We start from the raw sequence: 16,854 nt of genomic DNA, 5'->3' as shown, positions 1-16,854 counted from the left end.
TTTCCATTTTGCTCCTTTTTGTTTTGCTTGGCCTAACAAGGAAGGAAAACACTTAACTGGGTGATAAAACCAATAACATCTAAATTGGCTGCTTGTTTTATGTTTTCCTCGTTCAGTATTTCCATTTGTGTTAAAATTCAGAAGCTCATCTTAAAGAGCAAAGGTTACATTCAAGATTAATGTCAAAGAATTCCTAAAATAACTGACTGAACTACCAAGATCCTGGTCCTTGGAGGAGCTGTTCTTTCCAAGAAAAGTCTGATAACTCGTGTTGGTTGTAGGAGTTTGTAATTTGCCATGAAAATTGAGAATTTATGATTTAAAGTTTTCCTTGGCTACATCTACCCTAAATTATTTGGAGGAAAATTGGAAAAAGAAAAAACCAACCAAACGATTAATTGTCTGGGTATTTTGGCTCCATAATGACAAACATATAGCTGTTCTGCAAGTACCATATGACTGCCTGAATTTTTTATCATCTAGATTTACAGTCACGCACACATTTGAATTCAAACCTGCATTACCATCAAGGAACAATTTGTTTCTACCTGGCATATAATTGGAAATTTAAGGCACAGATTTTGATAATTACTAGCTTAATGAATGAACATAACTTAGTTGAATATGAAACAGCATGACTCATAGAATCAAAAATTAGTTGAAAGAAAACTATTATGTCAGAGAAAGGATTGAAGCAATCCAGCTGCAACTTATAATCAGAGCCAGCGTATTGTCTGCATAATGAGGTGTATTTTAAACTTAAATGTTGATTAAGACAATCATTTGAAAAGTTTCATTATAAAGGCAGGGTCTCTGGAACCTAAGCCCTGAGTTCTACTGATTACTAACAGGAAGGAACATCCACACATAACTTGCAGGTCAAGGGTTCACACTCACCTATCCAAGAGTTCAGCCAAGGAATCCCTGGTGCCCAGAAAACAGGGGAGGAAAAACACACAAAAACAGGAGATTGTACTAAATGAGAAGGGTCTGTTCTGACCCACATCTATTCATCGGTCTTCAGAGGCTTTACTGCTCATATCTACCAAACTTCTAACCACTAGCAGCTTGGGCTTGGTTTCTTTTGTTTTTCCGTTTGTTCATCCAAGCTAATACCTTTAATTTTGTATCATATTAATTATTTGGATGACGAATACTATTTGACGTTGATGACTAAGTAACCTGGGTTGGCCTTGTCAAATATCATTGCTTAGAGATCACTGATTAGAGATGCCTTCCCTAATCACCCAATCTACATATCAGACACCTCTACCCATCACAGTGTTTTATTTTCTTCAAAGCAACCATGTTCATCTAAAATTGTCTTTAAAAAAAATTGATGGGGCTTCCCTGGTGGTGCAGTGGTTGAGAGTCCACCTGCCGATGCAGGGGACACAGGTTCGTGCCCCGGTCTGGGAAGATCGCACATGCCGCGGAGCGGCTGGGCCCGTGAGCCATGGCCGATGAGCCTGCGCGTCCGGAGCCTGTGCTCTGCAACGGGAGAGGCCACAACAGTGAGAGGCCCGGGTACCACAAAAAAAAAAAAAAAAAAATTGGTCATGCATTTACAGTACATTTTCTAGAGTAGCACTGTAAGATCAGGGTCCTGGATGGTCCAGTTCATTGCTGGGTATCTCGTGCCCAGGACCTAACCTGGTACAGGAAAGACACTCAATAAATATCTGTTTAATAAATATCTGCCTAAGGCACATGGCCTTAATTAGATCTCTTTCTTTCCTTTGGAAGGGAAAAAACCCTCTAAGACAAACTGAGAGATTGGAAAGAAGTTAGGAATAACTAAAAACAAGATGGAACAAAACAAGCAGAGCAGTTGATTGAAAAATAAAAATTCAATGACTATTATTATTCAATGATTAGGAAATAATTTATTTAAGTGATTTTACAGGTAAAACTCCAAAAGATAGTGAAAAGGTTAAAAAGTAGAAGTAAATTTGGCCAAAAAAATAAATAAAGAAAAGATATTGGGTGGAAGGTTTGAACTGCAGGCTTGGCATATTCCCTGCAGGGATCCTCGGGAATTAGAATCTTGGATGGGCCAGAAGCACGGAGGATCTGGATCTTCCTGGCACTGTAAATAAGAGCCCAATCATTGGAAGCAACCCAGGTTCAAATCCTGGAAAGTGTAGATAATTCTGAGATGAACCTTAAGTGAGATAAACCTGTATAGGTCTTAGCACTATACCTGCTTCTTAGAGAGTATTCAAAACTGCCAGTTCTTATGATGTTTTTTTAAATCAGTAAACAGGCTGTGATGAGCAGAGCTGGTGGACCTCCCTGCCGGCATCCCATCAGCCACCAGGTTGCTCCCAAAGTTGGAGTGGAGATTTGTCCAGAACATCAACGACATCTTGCAGGCGACATTTTGTGCTATCCCCTTTCCTCACTATTGGGTACTTGAGTTTCCCAAGGACCGTACATCTAGAATGGAAAAAAATTCATAAGAAAGGTTCCACTTAAAAGCTCTTATTCAGACACATGTAACTGATCATGAAAGGCTTCCTCACCTCCTGTGCTATATTTTCTCCATAATCTCTCCCTGCTTCTGTTATGGCACTTAGCACCTGCAGCTGTGTTTATAACCGTTTCTCCTACAGCAAATCCCTCCAGGACAGAAGCATGTGTTACTCATTGTTATGGACTGAATTATGTCTCCCTGCCCTCAAATTCACATGTTGAAGCCCTAACTCCCCGTGTGACTGTATTTGCAGATAGAACCTCCAAAGAGGTCATTAAGGTTAAATGAGGTCATAAAACTGAGGCCCTAATCCAATAGTACTGACTTCCTTATAAGAAGAAGAGATGCCAAGGATGGTCAAGTGCGCAGATGAAAGGCCATGTGAGGACACAGTGAGAAGCAGCCACATGGAGCCAAGGAGAGAAGGCTTAGGAGAAACCAAAACTGGCAGTCCCTTGATCTTGAACTTTCTGCCTCCAGAACTGCGAGAAATAGATTTTTGTTGGTTAAGCCATCCAGTGTGTGGTATTTTATTCTGGTAGCTTCGGCTGACTAATACCGCCATCTGTGGTGGAAGTGGTAGATTGGCACTCAGCATCCCTTGCAGTCCCCTTCCAGTGTGTCTTCCTGTACTGTAGAGGAAAAGAGCTCGAAGTGTTCTCTTTCAGTCTTGAATGTAAATGAGTTTCCTCAATCAGAGGCCCTTACGGGAGATTTGGAAGGTGGAAGCGAGGCAGAGGCCGTCTTCTGGCGGCTGAGGATGTTGCTGGGGCAAGCACAGTCAGGAAGATGCTGAGTTGTTCTGCCATAGCATTCTAGTATCCAGAACTTAACTTCAAGGGTATTGAGAGATAGCTGTTGGCAGTGGTTGAGACAGCCTCTTGATTGCTAGATGGCCGCTAAGGCAGTGTATCCTCAAACTCAACTGTTCCTGAGGGTGATCTGATTCCCCCTCCCCTGACTGTGGCAGAGGCTGCAGCTGCCTTGGTGGGTCCCCTTGACAATGTTGTTCTGAGAAACGTTTCTGGAGCCCTGGTTAGAACTTGCTTCTCAAGGTTTTCCTATTTCCCAAGTATTTAATGGTCTGGATAAAATCTCCTCCTGCTTAAGAAAGCTAGAGGGGTTTCTGTTCTTTGCAACTGAATCCAGACGGACGCATTCTCCTCTGTGTCATTAGCCTTGAGCACAATGCCTGGCGCGTGTAAAAGGTGAACACATGTTTATTGTTGTAGTCTAAACTAACGGTTATTAATCTTTGATGTGTATCACCAACACCTGGAAGGCTAATAAAGAACACGAAGTCCCAGGCTCATTGAGGTGGAATAGGGCCCTCATTTTTATATTTTTATCAAGTTCCTTAGGAGATTCTAATACTCACCAAAGTTTGAGCAGCTCTGGCTGAAACATTCTCTGAGGCCTCCCAGGGACCAGAGCATGCTTCTAAGCACTTAATACTCAGTGACTCATTGAAGTCTCGTAGTAACATTAACAGTTGGAAGTAGTATTATCCCCATTTTACAGATGTGAAAACTGAGGCATAAAGAGCTTAGAAAAGTCCCCCAAATCACACCGCAAGTGGTAGATCCTAGCATCTAACCGAAGCATCAAGGAGCTTAGATCATGAGCCCAAGCTCATGACCACTATAGTCTTCTGCTTGGATGATCTCTCTTTGCAGAGCCTAAAGATGGATCTCATTTAAATTTACATCATATTCCTCCGAGTAATTTTTAAAAAACTTAACGATATCTCAGTCTCTCTGACCAGGTCCTTCAGTTACTAAAGAAAAATATTGAGCTAACAAAAATCTTTCCAGCAAAACAACAGTCTCTTGGATAAATGCCAACATATTTCAAAGTCTAATAAAACCTATTTAAATCAAGGAATAGCTTGAAGGAATAATTGCCCTCAGATACAAAACTAATAATTCCCTGAATTTTATTATCTTTGAAGTGAAGAATAACAAAACTGACCCTTAGGTCCAACCATTTATTAGAGAAAGCATTTATACATTTTCAAGAAGAATATATGAATATAGTATTATTTAGCTACAGAGTCTCACACTCCTTTTTCCTTACTAATCATGTTCCTTACATTCTCAAGATTACATCCCTAAGATTTAATAAAATCTGATTATTTCTCTAATACGTAGAAATTAATAATGTCAAAAAAGATATTAGACGATGTCTAGAGGAACTTCTTATAGAGACGTACACAATGAATAAAAGGAAATATTCTCCCCTCACATGCTTTGTAACCTCTTGGTCAAGAGAAGCTCTCACATTTAAATTTTATCATTATTAAAAGGGAGGGGGCTTCCCTGGTGGCGCAGTGGTTTGGGGTCCGCCTGCCGATGCAGGGGACATGGGCTCATACCCCGGTCCGGGAGGATCCTGCATGCCGCGGAGCGGCTGGGCCCGTGGGCCGTGGCCGCTGGGCCTGCGCGTCCGGAGCCTGTGCTCTGTGACGGGAGAGGCCACAGCGGTGAGAGGCCCGCGTACCGCAAAAAAAAAAAAAAAAGAGGATTTCTGAAAACTTTTGAAATTTTCATTCCTATCACTAGTGGGGCTTGTAAGACAAAAGTGGGACCTGAATATTTTTGAGGCAAAAATTACCCTCATTTTTCCCAGAGAGGAAATATGAGGCCAAACAAGCTGGGTTCAAATCCCAGCTCTGTTATTATGAACTTTATTGTGACTTTTGACAAGTTACCTAAGATTCAAGTTTTAGTTTCTATAAAACTTAGGGAGGGACTTCCCTGCTGGTGCAGTGGTTAAGAATCCGCCTGCCAATGCAGGGGACAGGGGTTCGATCCCTGGTCCGGGAAGATCCCACATGGCCCGGAGCAACTAAGCCCGTGCGCCACAACTACTGAGCCTGCACTCTAGAGCCCATGAGCCACAACTGCTGAGCCCACGCACCACAACTACTGAAGCCCGTGCGCCTAGAGCCCATGCTCCACAACAAGAGAAGCCACGGCAGTGAGAAGCCCGTGCAACACAACAAAGAGTAGCCCCTGCTCACCGCAACTAGAGAAAGCCTGAGTGCAGCAACAAAGACCCAACGCAGCCATAAATAAATTTATATATATTAAAAAAAAACTTAGGGAAAATAACCCAGACCTTATGAGGTGTTACAAGGGTTAAGTGAGATAATATTAGTTTATTTCCCTCCATGTTGAATCTCTGAAGTTCTGAAACAAAAGAATGAAGGAAGGAAGGAAAGAAGGGAGGGAAGGAGGGAGGGAGGAAGGGAGGGAGAGTGGAAGGAATGGAAGAAAAGGAAAGAAAAAAGATGATGACAACAAACATCACTCACCAAAATAAAAGTTCTGGAATCATGGGAATGCATGGGATAAATTGTCAGAAAACTCGGGTGTAAATTTGGAGTTCTGCCTCCATCTTCTTATGTGACTTGAAGCAGTTCTTTAATTTTACTGTTGGAAAGAGCAACTTTTCACTCTTGTCAAAAGGAAATGAAATTTTTTTTTTTTTAGGAAATGAAATTTTTGACCTCCCAGCTTTGTTCTAATTCTGACAATCTGTGCTGCAGGAATCTAAAAATTAATCCTTAAAATTTATTTTAAAATTTCCACCTTTACTCATATCCTGAAAATCTTAAAATGTGCTTTTCAACCATCTACATTTCCTGTCCCTTTTCTTTATTTGTACTGTCAAGAGAAGTTGTTCCAGCAAATGAGTCAGTTGAGACGGAAACATTTATTTTCTGATGTAATGTGTCAATGATGCTCTTTTAAAGTGTTTCCTGTATGTTTTGATATTAAGTAACATCACACACACACACACACACACACACACACACACACACACACACACATGGTCTGAGTAAAATACTAATGGTAAATCAGAGCCACTCTTCCCTTCTCCTTAGAGACTCTAGTTTGATTTTGCCATCTTCCCTTTCTCTTAACAAAAGTGCTGTTTGACATACATTTCATGTTTAGTTCTATGAATTAACTTTGTTTTGCTTTGGGACTCTCATACATTACTTGGGACCCAGCAAAATGGACCATTGGGCCCAGATGCCCAGTCTTGGAAAGGGTTGTGGACCCAGCACAAGAAGTCAGTCCCCAAAAATGCAGTCCAGTTCAGCAGGGACACACCAAGAACAAAAGAACAATGCAGCAGGGTAAAGTGCCAAAGAGTCCCAACAGAAAATCAGAATGGAAATTCTATAGAGAGAGACAGGATGTTAGGGAGACAATGAGGGGTCAAAGTAGAATGGGACTCCAAGGAGGGAGGAATGTACAAGGGCTGTTAAAGACCTATGTTAAGAACATGAATACCTCTTGTGTTGGTTAATTTTATGTGTCACCCTGGCTAGACATGTCCTAACACTAATTTGGTCAAACCCTAATCTAGAAGTTGCTGTGAAGGTCTTTGGTAGATACGGTTAGCCTCTACAGTCTGTTGACTTTAAGTAAAGCAGGTTGGCCTCCATAATGTGGGTGGGCCTCATTCAATCCGTTGTAGACCTTAAGAGCAAAAACGGAGGTTTCCTGGAGAAGAAGCAATTCTGCCTCAAGACTATAACCTAGAAATTTTGCTTGAGTTTCCAGACCGTTGCCCTGTGGATTTTGGACTCAAGATTACCACATCAACTCTTACTTGAATTTCCAGCCTGCTGACCTGCTGTACAGATTTCAGGCTTTCCAAGCCCCACAGTCATATGAGTCAATTTCTTAAAATCAGTCTATCTGTATCTGTATCTGTGAGTATAGATTTCTATCTCTATATCTATGGGTTCTCTTCCTCTAGAAAATCCTGACTGATAAGATCTCTGTTGTCATTGTTCTTCTCTAATGCAAGGATATACAGTTTGGAAGACTCTCCTGGCCTGAAAATTTGGGTTTAAAGCTGAAAGACCCCAGCCAAGCAGCCCTGCCTGGAGAAAATTGGAAATGGTCATTTTTTTTCTTTGACCAGCCCCTAAGAAATGTCTGCTACCTTCCAGGAACCTTATTTGGTGCCAGACTTATTTTGGTTCCCCCCAAAGCAGACTCTGAAATAAGAATTTGAGTGTAAATAGTGTGGGGAAGTAGGGAAGTGAGACAGGATAGGAAGACAAACAGGGTATGTTAGTAAGTAGGGTACAGTTGCAGGCTAAAGTTCAATGCCACAGAGACTTCTAGAACACTGTATGCTCTGGGGGCATACAGCTGTGTATCAAGGATACAAATTTTGCATTAATTTTCTAGATGTTGCACTATTTAAAATATTTTTACATTAAAATAAACAGACGCATATCTTGGAATACCTACACAGTCTTGTGAATTTTTGAGATAAAGCATGAAAACTCAAAGTATTTTGAGCTATTTGAGAACCACTCTTTTAGTTCAGTCTTTGTCTTTTCCGCTCTTTATCAAACATGTAACTCAGTTTCCCATTTGAAGGCTTCTCCTTGCTGTGACATCCACTTCATTCCAGGGTTCATGGCCTTGCTCCTTCCACTGCATAGAGCTTATCTCAGGCTTAAGTCCTGGTAACAGACCTGTCAGCCCCTTCCCCAGGACCCCTTCTTGTTAACAGCCTCTGCAGTGGGCCTGCTGGTTATTCACTACACGGCCGTGCTCTGCCCTTCACTGGCTCTGCTCCCAGATGACTGGGTCTCTGACATATGGTTTTTGATATTCTTCCCAGGTCTATGACTTGATCCTAATTCCTCATCTGCATCCATAGGGACAACTTGTTTCCTTCCATAGTGGATAGAGACAGGCCCTACTACGATCTTCAATTGGGTCTCTAGGACTTAATATTGTAGCTGTCTTATTCTGATATATATGCTTGTCTTGTAAATGTCACTATGCCTTCAAGAAAACTGCAAAAACAACAACAACAAAAAGATGGCAAGGAGGTGCTGCAGGGAAGGCCACATAAAATGGAGAAGAAGCAGAGTTGTAATCATAGAAATGAAGAGAAAACGAGCTAGGTAGATCCTGCTCTACTTGGTTCCCTGAAACTTAGAGGAAGAGCCTGGAGAAACTAGGACATCACTTGGCAGCAGTAAATCTCTTTCTCCCCAAGCACTGCAGCTTGTATTGAAGAATAGGTTTTTTCTAATGTTCACTTCTGCTTGTACCACCAGAGAGAATAACCTAGAATTTCAATAGAGTGGTTGCTAGATACAGAGAGCCCTTCATCGAAAGTCATTTATGCACAGAAATATAGATCAATGGAACGGGATAGAAAGCCCAGAGATAAACCCATGCACATATAACTTATCTTTGGTAAAGGAGGCAAGAATATACAGTGGAGAAAAGACAGCCTCTTCAATAAGTGGTGCTGGGAAAACTGGACAGCTACATGTAAAAGAATGAAATTAGAACACTTCCTAACATCATACAGCAAAATAAACTCAAAATGGATTAAAGACCTAAATGTAAGGCCAGACACTATAAAACTCTTAGAGGAAAACATAGCCAGAACACTCTATGACATAAATCACAGCAAGATCCTGTTTGACCCACCTCCTAGAGAAATGGAACTAAAAACAAAAATAAACAAATGGGACATAATGAAACTTAAAAGCCTTTTGCACAGTAAAGGAAAGCATAAACAAGACGAAAAGACAACCCTCAGAATGGGAGAAAATATTTGCAGATGAAGCAAATGATAAAGGATTAATCTCCAGAATTTACAAGCAGCTCATGCAGCTCAGTATCAAAAAAACAAACAACCCAAACCAAAAATGGGCAGAATACCTAAACAGACATTGCTCCAAAGAAGATATACAGACTGCCAAACAAACACATGAAAGAATGCTCAACATCATTAATCATTAGAGAAATGCAAATCAAAACTACAATGAGATATCACCTCACACTGGTCAGAATGGCCATCATCAAAAAATCTACAAACAATAAATGCTGGAGAGGGTGTGGAGAAAAGGGAACCCTCTTGCACTGTTGGTGGGAATGTAAATTGATACAGCCACTATGGAGAATAGTATGGAGGTTCCTTAAAAAACTAAAACTAGAACTACCATATGACCCAGCAATCCCACTACTGGGCATATACCCTGAGAAAACCACAATTCCAAAAGAGTCATGTACCAAAATGTTCATTGAAGCTCTATTTACAATAGCTAGGACATGGAAGCAACCTAAGTGCCCATCAACAGATGAATGGATAAAGAAGGTGTGGCATGTATATACAACGGAATATTGCTCAGCCATAAAAAGAAATGAAATTGAGCTGTTTGTAGTGAGGTGGATGGACCTAGAGTCTGTCATACAGAGTGAAGTAAGTCAGAAAGAGAAAAACAAATACCATATGCTAACACATATATATGGAATCTAAAAAAAAATGGTCATGAAGAACCTAGGGGCAAGATGGGAATGAAGTCGCAGACCTACTAGAGAATGGACTTGAGGATATGGGGAGGGGGAAGGGTAAGCTGTGACAAAGTGAGAGAGTGGAATGGACATATATACACTGCCAAATGTAAAACAGATAGCTAGTGGGAAGCAGCCGCATAGCACCGGGAGATCAGCTTGGTGCTTTGTGACCACCTAGAGGGCTGGGAGGGAGGGAGACGCAAGAGAGAAGAGCTATGGGAACATATGTATATGTATAACTGATTCACTTTGTTATAAAGCAGAAACTAACACACCATTGTAAAGCAATTATACTCCAATAAAGATGTTAAAAAAAAAAAAAAAGAAAGTCATTTATGCAGAAGCTGCTTTCTTCACATGTCACCAAGTTTTTTGTTTTTGTTTTTTTTTTTTTACGGTACTAGGGCCTCTCACTGTTGTGGCCTCTCCCGTTGTGGAGCACAGGCTCCGGACGCGCAGGCTCAGTGGCCATGGTTCACGGGCCCAGCCGCTCCGCGGCATGTGGGATCTTCCAGGACCCGTGGGCAGGAACCCATGTCCCCTGCAGCGGCAGGCGGACTCTCAACCACTGTGCCGTCAGGGAAGCCCACATGTCACCAATTTTTGTCTTCTTTTTTTTTTTTACAATAACATTTACAGATATTTTGCTCTTGCCACATAATCTTTTACTCATAGACCTTATTTTACAAGTGGGTCTTCTTACTTGGTTTTAGCTTTTAAAATAGCGTCATGATACTGAGAAGTTGCTACATTGAGAAGTACTATAATTTAGATTCTGGGTCTTAAACTGCACACGATCAACTCTGTGTGAATGGTAAGGGATCGGAATACTGCCTAACTCTAATGGTTTTAATTTATTTGTAGTTTGGTTCACTCTAACATGTCAGATTTTCCCAATCCTCAACCACACTAGGTAGAGTAAGAATTTCCAAGGTTAAGTTCTCCCTTGAGGGATAAATATGGGAATCTGCACCTTCAATGACTCTAAAGTAATAAAATGTCCAGATACACAGGTGGGAGGGGCCTGTCTACAATTCCAGCTCTTTATGTGCTGGCCTTACCATCCCTTTGGGACTGAGAATTCCTTGAGAGAGAGGACCATTTCTTACTTGTATTCCTTGCCATTCCTAGCACAGAGCAGGTGTTCTGAAAAGTCTGGCTAAATCAAATTGAAAAAAAACAGAGAACCGAGGGCATTCTAGAATTGAATTATACTCCAACACACCCGCTTCTATGTACGTGAGAAACACTTTTTTAATGTTAGGATTAAATTTTGTTTTTGCTTGGGCATGCCTTCAGAATCAAATCTGAACTTCTTTTTTTTTTTTTTAAACTTTTTTTTTTTTTTTTTTTAATTTATTTATTCATTTATTTATTTTTGGCTGTGTTGGGTCTTCGTTTCTGTGCGAGGGCTTTCTCCAGTGGCGGCAAGCGGGGGCCACTCTTCATCGCGGTGCGCGGGCCTCTCACTGTCGCGGCCTCTCTTGCTGCGGAGCACAGGCTCCAGACGCGCAGAGCTCAGTATCTGTAGCTCACGGGCCCAGCTGCTCCGTGGCACGTGGGATCTTCCCAGACCAGGGCTCGAACCCGTGTCCCCTGCATTGGCAGGCAGACTCTCAACCACTGCGCCACCAGGGAAGCCCTGAACTTCTTAATTGCTGCTTTAAGACTGAAAATTGTTTTCTCTTTAAAAGAAAAGTTTTTAAAGCCTCTATCTGTGCAAAGAATTGTGCTGGCTACTTTCACATGTTTTGCTACATTTCTTTAGGTACTTTCTATTCCCTTGTCAATTGAACTGAGCATTGTTTTTGCCAAATTATCTCAATTTAATATTTATTGATTTTTAATACTAGGTACACTATCCCCTCAGGTGGGTATTTTATCCTCTTGTTACAGATGAGAAAGCTGAAACTCTGATGACGGAAGGGACTCATGCAGTTCCAAGGCTACAGAGTAGGAGGGAAGCTAGACCATCTTCTGACTCGACGCACCATGCCTTTTCTTCGGCTCCATGGTTTCATTTCTTTCCCTTTAGTTAGCTCTTTAGTTATTAATCACTTCACCCTTTTCAATCTCAAAAGAACTTTCTCCACAGTTTTCTTTTTTTGTTCATAGTGATGTTTGTGCCGCAGATTCCTGAATGGGTGGGGTGTTGGGATGGAGGGACTGTAAAGAGTTGAAGAGATGTACTCATCTACGAGTTTGAGAAATTCTGAGTTGTGGGAGAACGTTTTGTAGAGTCTGTCATTAATTGCCTTAAGTACTTTTTTGTTCCTTGCCTGCCTCATTCCAAAGATGTTTTAATAAACGAACCTGACCAAACAGGTTATTTGGAATTTGTATTTACCATCACAATATTCTGAACAGTTGTGTTGTGAAGACCAGGGTACTGTGCATAGATGCCAGAGGTCCGGTCCCTTTGAATTGTTATTGTTTACCTGGTTTAGTCCTTTGCTATTCAGAATATAGTCCTTGGGCCACCAGGGTCACCATCTCCTGGGAGCTTGCCAGAAATGCAGATTAGCAGGTCCCACCAGAGGCCTATTGAATCAAAAGCTCTCTCTTGATGCCTAAGCACATTAAAATTTAATGCACTAGTTTTTGCAGCAATCTTGGTCTGTTTTCTTGGAATCTACACCTTCTCTGCTTAAAATATATGCACACACACGTTTGAAATTAATTCTTTATTATTTTGGTGAGGTTATTCTAATACATGTATTGTTCCATAGGCCTTATATTAGCTGGCTTTTGGAATGCCATTCAACTAATTAAATCAGCTACTTCTAGTTCTCTTAAAAAATTTTGCTATGTTACTTTGATGTCAAGAACCATGTTTTATTTACCTTTGTGTCCACAGTTTCTTGTATGTAAATGCTCAATAGGTTGAAAGCTGAATGACTTTTGAATTGATTTTTGATTGAACGAATGACTGCATGGAAGAAGAGAAATCTAGATGGCACATTCCTTAAGGCTGGGACAATGTCTTAGCTATCCTGGAATTGCCAATGCTTCACAGAAAACCTATCAATAAATGCTTCTTGGTTAAGTTGTAGCTGTTAGATAAGGAGATGCTGTCTATTTATTCCTGGCATAAGACCCCAGAGAACAGAATGAGAAGGGGGAAAAAATGGAGTGCTAAGTATAGTACTAGGCCCCCTCACAATTGTTACCTCAGCTAATCATCAGAGTATCTTGTCAACCGGGTATTATTTTACTAAGGCGGAAACTGAGTTCTGAAATTTAAGCACCTCGCCCAAGTTCACACAGCTAGCATCACAGCCTCATAATTTTTGGAAGTCATTTGCCACGTCTTTGTGTGCACTGCCCTGGTTCTGTAGAGATTGGAAGGTTATTATTTTCCTTTACAATATTTTCCTTTATAATAAAACACAAAATACACAACTTTCTGATTTCCCCTGGTGCATCAGAGGCGCTGTGGCTCTAGAGGAAAGAGCTCCTCCTCTTGCCTTTCAACAACAGACCAAGCAGGAACAATGGAGTGAAAAGCTACTCCCCTCCCCCCACCCCGCAGGTCGTTTTCTGCCAGCGGAACGCAGGGGCTGGAACCTTCAGGCGTGGGGGGGACCAGAGAGGAACGGACGCACGGCCCGGCAGTTGCCTGGTAACGCCCGCTGGAGGAGTCCCTGCGTAATAAGGTCCCCGAGAAGTGTCACTGGCCCTGATTGGGACCCCGTACGTAGCCGGTTCTCTCCCCGCTAGCGGCCTGCCCCCGCTGCTTGGCGGGCTAGGACAGGGGAAATGTTGCAGGAGGAGTCGGATCTCGCTCTCATTATTGCCCAGATAGTCCAAAAGCTCAAGGGCTCCAATTTGTACGCTCAGTTGGAACGGCAGGCCTGGGTAAGTGAGGCTGAGTGGGAAGGGATGGAGACCAGCGGGGCCGTGGCGGTGCTTCGGCCTCCTTCTGCACCCCGCTGACCTAAGCCGAAGCCCGCCTCGGGTCTCTCCAGCTCCGCTCCTGGGCAGGGAAAAACCTCCCTTCCAGGTGTAAGCTCCTCTTGCTCAGCTTCGGGCGTGAGAGTAATAGATTTTTTTTTTTTTTTTTAAAGAAAGGTGGGGCACGTCACGCCTTTCTTCAGGCCAGAGAACCGCTGAGGCTATTCATTCATATTGTAGTCTTTTACAGGGTCTAATTTTTTAAGCTGCTGGCGTCAGTGGAGGTAGGTTGGACTACTTTTTCCATCCTGTAGGTGGGTTTGAGCCCCCAGGTACATTTTGGCTTTCGCGTCTATATATCACCTTCTTGCACTTCTACCCTCCCTGCAATGATTGCCCGTCTAACCGCCCACTGGGCGTTTATCGAGTATTTTCTAATATGCTAAGTTCTTTGGATGCAGAGATTGATCAGGAGATCTTTCCCTTTTTTTTGTGAATGTGATAAATGGAATCATACAGTATGTAAAATTTTGTGCCTGGTTTCTGTCATTTTGCATAATGCTTTTGAAATTCATTCGTGTTGTTGGTATTTCAGTAGTTCTGTTCCTTTTTATTGTTGAGTAATATTTCATTGTTTGGATGTACTACGATTTGTTTATCCATTCATTTGTTGCTGGGCAGTTTTGGTTATAGAGCTAAGGGTTGTTTTTGTTTATAGAGATTATGAGTAAAGCCAATACATGTTTACTGGTATAGGTTTTTTTTTTTTTTTTTTTGCGGTACGCGGGCCTCTCACAGCTGTGGCCTCTCCCGTTGCGGAGCACAGGCTCCGGACGCGCAGGCTCAGCGGCCATGGCTCACGGGCCCAGCCGCTCCGCGGCATGTGGGATCTTCCCGGACCGGGGCACGAACCCGTGTTCCCTGCATCGGCAGGCGGAGTCTCAACCGCTGCGCCACCAGGGAAGCCCTTTGTTTTGGTTTTCAGTTTTCTTTTCTCTTGGATAAATACCTAGGAGTGGAATTGCTGAGTTGTATGGTAAGTGTATGTCTATAAGAATCTGCCAAACTTTTCCAAAGTGGCTGTATTATTTTGCACTTCCACCAGCAGTTTTGAGGATTGTTCTGCTTCCTTGCTAGTGCTTGATGTCAGTTTTTAATTAATTAATTTTTATTTATAATTACACTCCTCTAGTAGGAGCATAATGATATCCCATTGTGGCTTTAACTGCATTTGCCAAATGACTAAAGATATTGAGCATCTTATCAAATGTTTATATCTCCTTTGGTGAAGTAGTCTGTTCAAATCTTTTGCCTATTAAAAAAAATTGTGTTTATTCTCATATTGTTGAATTGTAAGGATTTTTTATATATGGCATAAGTCCCTTATCAGATATGCAGCTTGCAAATACTTTCTCCCAGTCTGTGGTTTATCTTTTCATTTTCTTAACTGGGTCTTTCAAAGAGCAGAAATTTAGAATTTTGAAGACATACATTTTTATCAATTTCTTTCATGATTTGTGCTTTTTGTGCCCTGCCTAAGAATCTTTGCCTCCCCCAAGGTCTCAAAAAGCTTCTCCACAGTATGGAGGTTCCTTAAAAAACTAAAAATAGAACTACCATACAACCCAGCAATCCCACTACTGGGCATATACCCTGAGAAAACCATAATTCCAAAAGAGTCATGTACCAAAATGTTCATTGCAGCTCTATTTACAATAGCCACGACATGGAAGCAACCTAAGTGCCCATCAACAGATGAATGGATAAAATAGATGTGGCACATATATACAATGGAATATTACTCAGCCATAAAAAGAAACGAAATTGAGTTATTTGTAGTGAGGTAGATGGACCTAGAGTCTGTCATACAGAGCAAAGTAAGTCAGAAAGAGAAAAACAAACACTGTATGCTAACACATATATATGGAATCTAAGAAAAAAAAAAAAAGGTCATGAAGAACCTAGGGGTAAAACGGGAACAAAGACACAGACCTACTAGAGAATGGATTTGAAGATATGGGGAAGGGGAAGGGTAAGCTGTGACAAAGTGAGAGAGTGGCATGGACATATATACACTACCAAACGTAAAGTAGATAGCTAGTGGGAAGCAGCCGTATCATAGCACAGGGAGATCAGCTCAGTGCTTTGTGACCACCTAGACGGGTGGGAGGGAGGGAGACGCAAGAGGGAAGAGCTATGGGAACATATGTATATGTATAACTGATTCACTTTGTTATAAAGCAGAAACTAACACACCATTGTAAAGCAATTATACTCCAATAAAGATGTTAAAAAATAAAAAAAAATAAATGGATCATGTCAGGAGGGAAAACCAGAAAACGATAAATTCCATATGTTTAAAAAAAAGAAAAGAAAAAAAAGCTTCTCCTATGTTTTGTTCTAGAAGGTTTATTAGTTTTAGCTTGCACATTTAGATCTAGAATCCATTTTAAGTCAATATTTGTATATGATGTAATGTAAAGCTTTTTGTTGTTGTTGTTTTTTGCATGTGTATGTCTAATACCATACCTATTTCTAGTACTTATTTGTTGACAAATCTATCCTTTCTCCACTAATTTTCTTGGCACCTTTGCTGAAAATTGATTTAGTATACACACACACACACACACACACGTGCACGCATGCATGCGCAAATATTTCTTACTCTGTTCTGTTCCATTGATCTATTTGTCTATTATTATGCTAATACCACACTATTTTGATTTTTATAACTTTATAGTAAGTCTTGAAATCAGGTAATTAGTCGTCCAACTTTGTTTCTCTTTTTCAATATTGTTTTGACTACTCTAGGTACTTTGCCATATGAATTTTAGAATTATCTTGTAAATTACTACAAAAAACTTACTGGGATTTGTATTGGGGTTATGTTGAATGTAGAGATCAATTTGGGGAGACTTGACATCTTAACAGTATTGAATTTTCTGGCCAATGAACATGCTTTGTGTCTCCATTTATTCTTATCTGCATTTTCTCTCATCACTGTTTTATAGTTAAGTGCACAAATATTGCACATATTTTATTAAGATTTTCCCCAAGTATTTCATGTTTTTTTGATACTATTAACATGCTGACTTTTTTTCTCATTTCAGTTTCCAATTACTTGTTAGT

At 41.1% G+C, this 16,854-nt stretch overlaps 1 protein-coding gene across 2 annotated transcripts in view; it reads left to right on the top strand.

The window, feature by feature from the left end:
• The first annotated feature begins 13,493 nt into the window (after window positions 1-13,493).
• TBC1D19 (TBC1 domain family member 19) overlaps window positions 13,494-16,854 on the top strand; it is a 154,394-nt gene continuing 151,033 nt past the window's right edge. The window contains exon 1 of one of the 2 annotated variants that reach the window (XM_065877598.1): window positions 13,494-13,689. In XM_065877598.1, the coding sequence (XP_065733670.1) occupies window positions 13,591-13,689 (99 nt within the window). In that variant the 5' untranslated portion in view covers window positions 13,494-13,590. The remainder of the gene's footprint in view (window positions 13,690-16,854) is intronic. The other variant, XM_065877599.1, reaches the window with a different exon arrangement.

The sequence above is a fragment of the Phocoena phocoena genome, chromosome 5 (genome assembly GCF_963924675.1).
Source record: "Phocoena phocoena chromosome 5, mPhoPho1.1, whole genome shotgun sequence".
In the NCBI taxonomy this organism is placed as follows: domain Eukaryota; kingdom Metazoa; phylum Chordata; class Mammalia; order Artiodactyla; family Phocoenidae; genus Phocoena; species Phocoena phocoena.
This window is presented reverse-complemented; position numbering and strand designations above follow the sequence as displayed.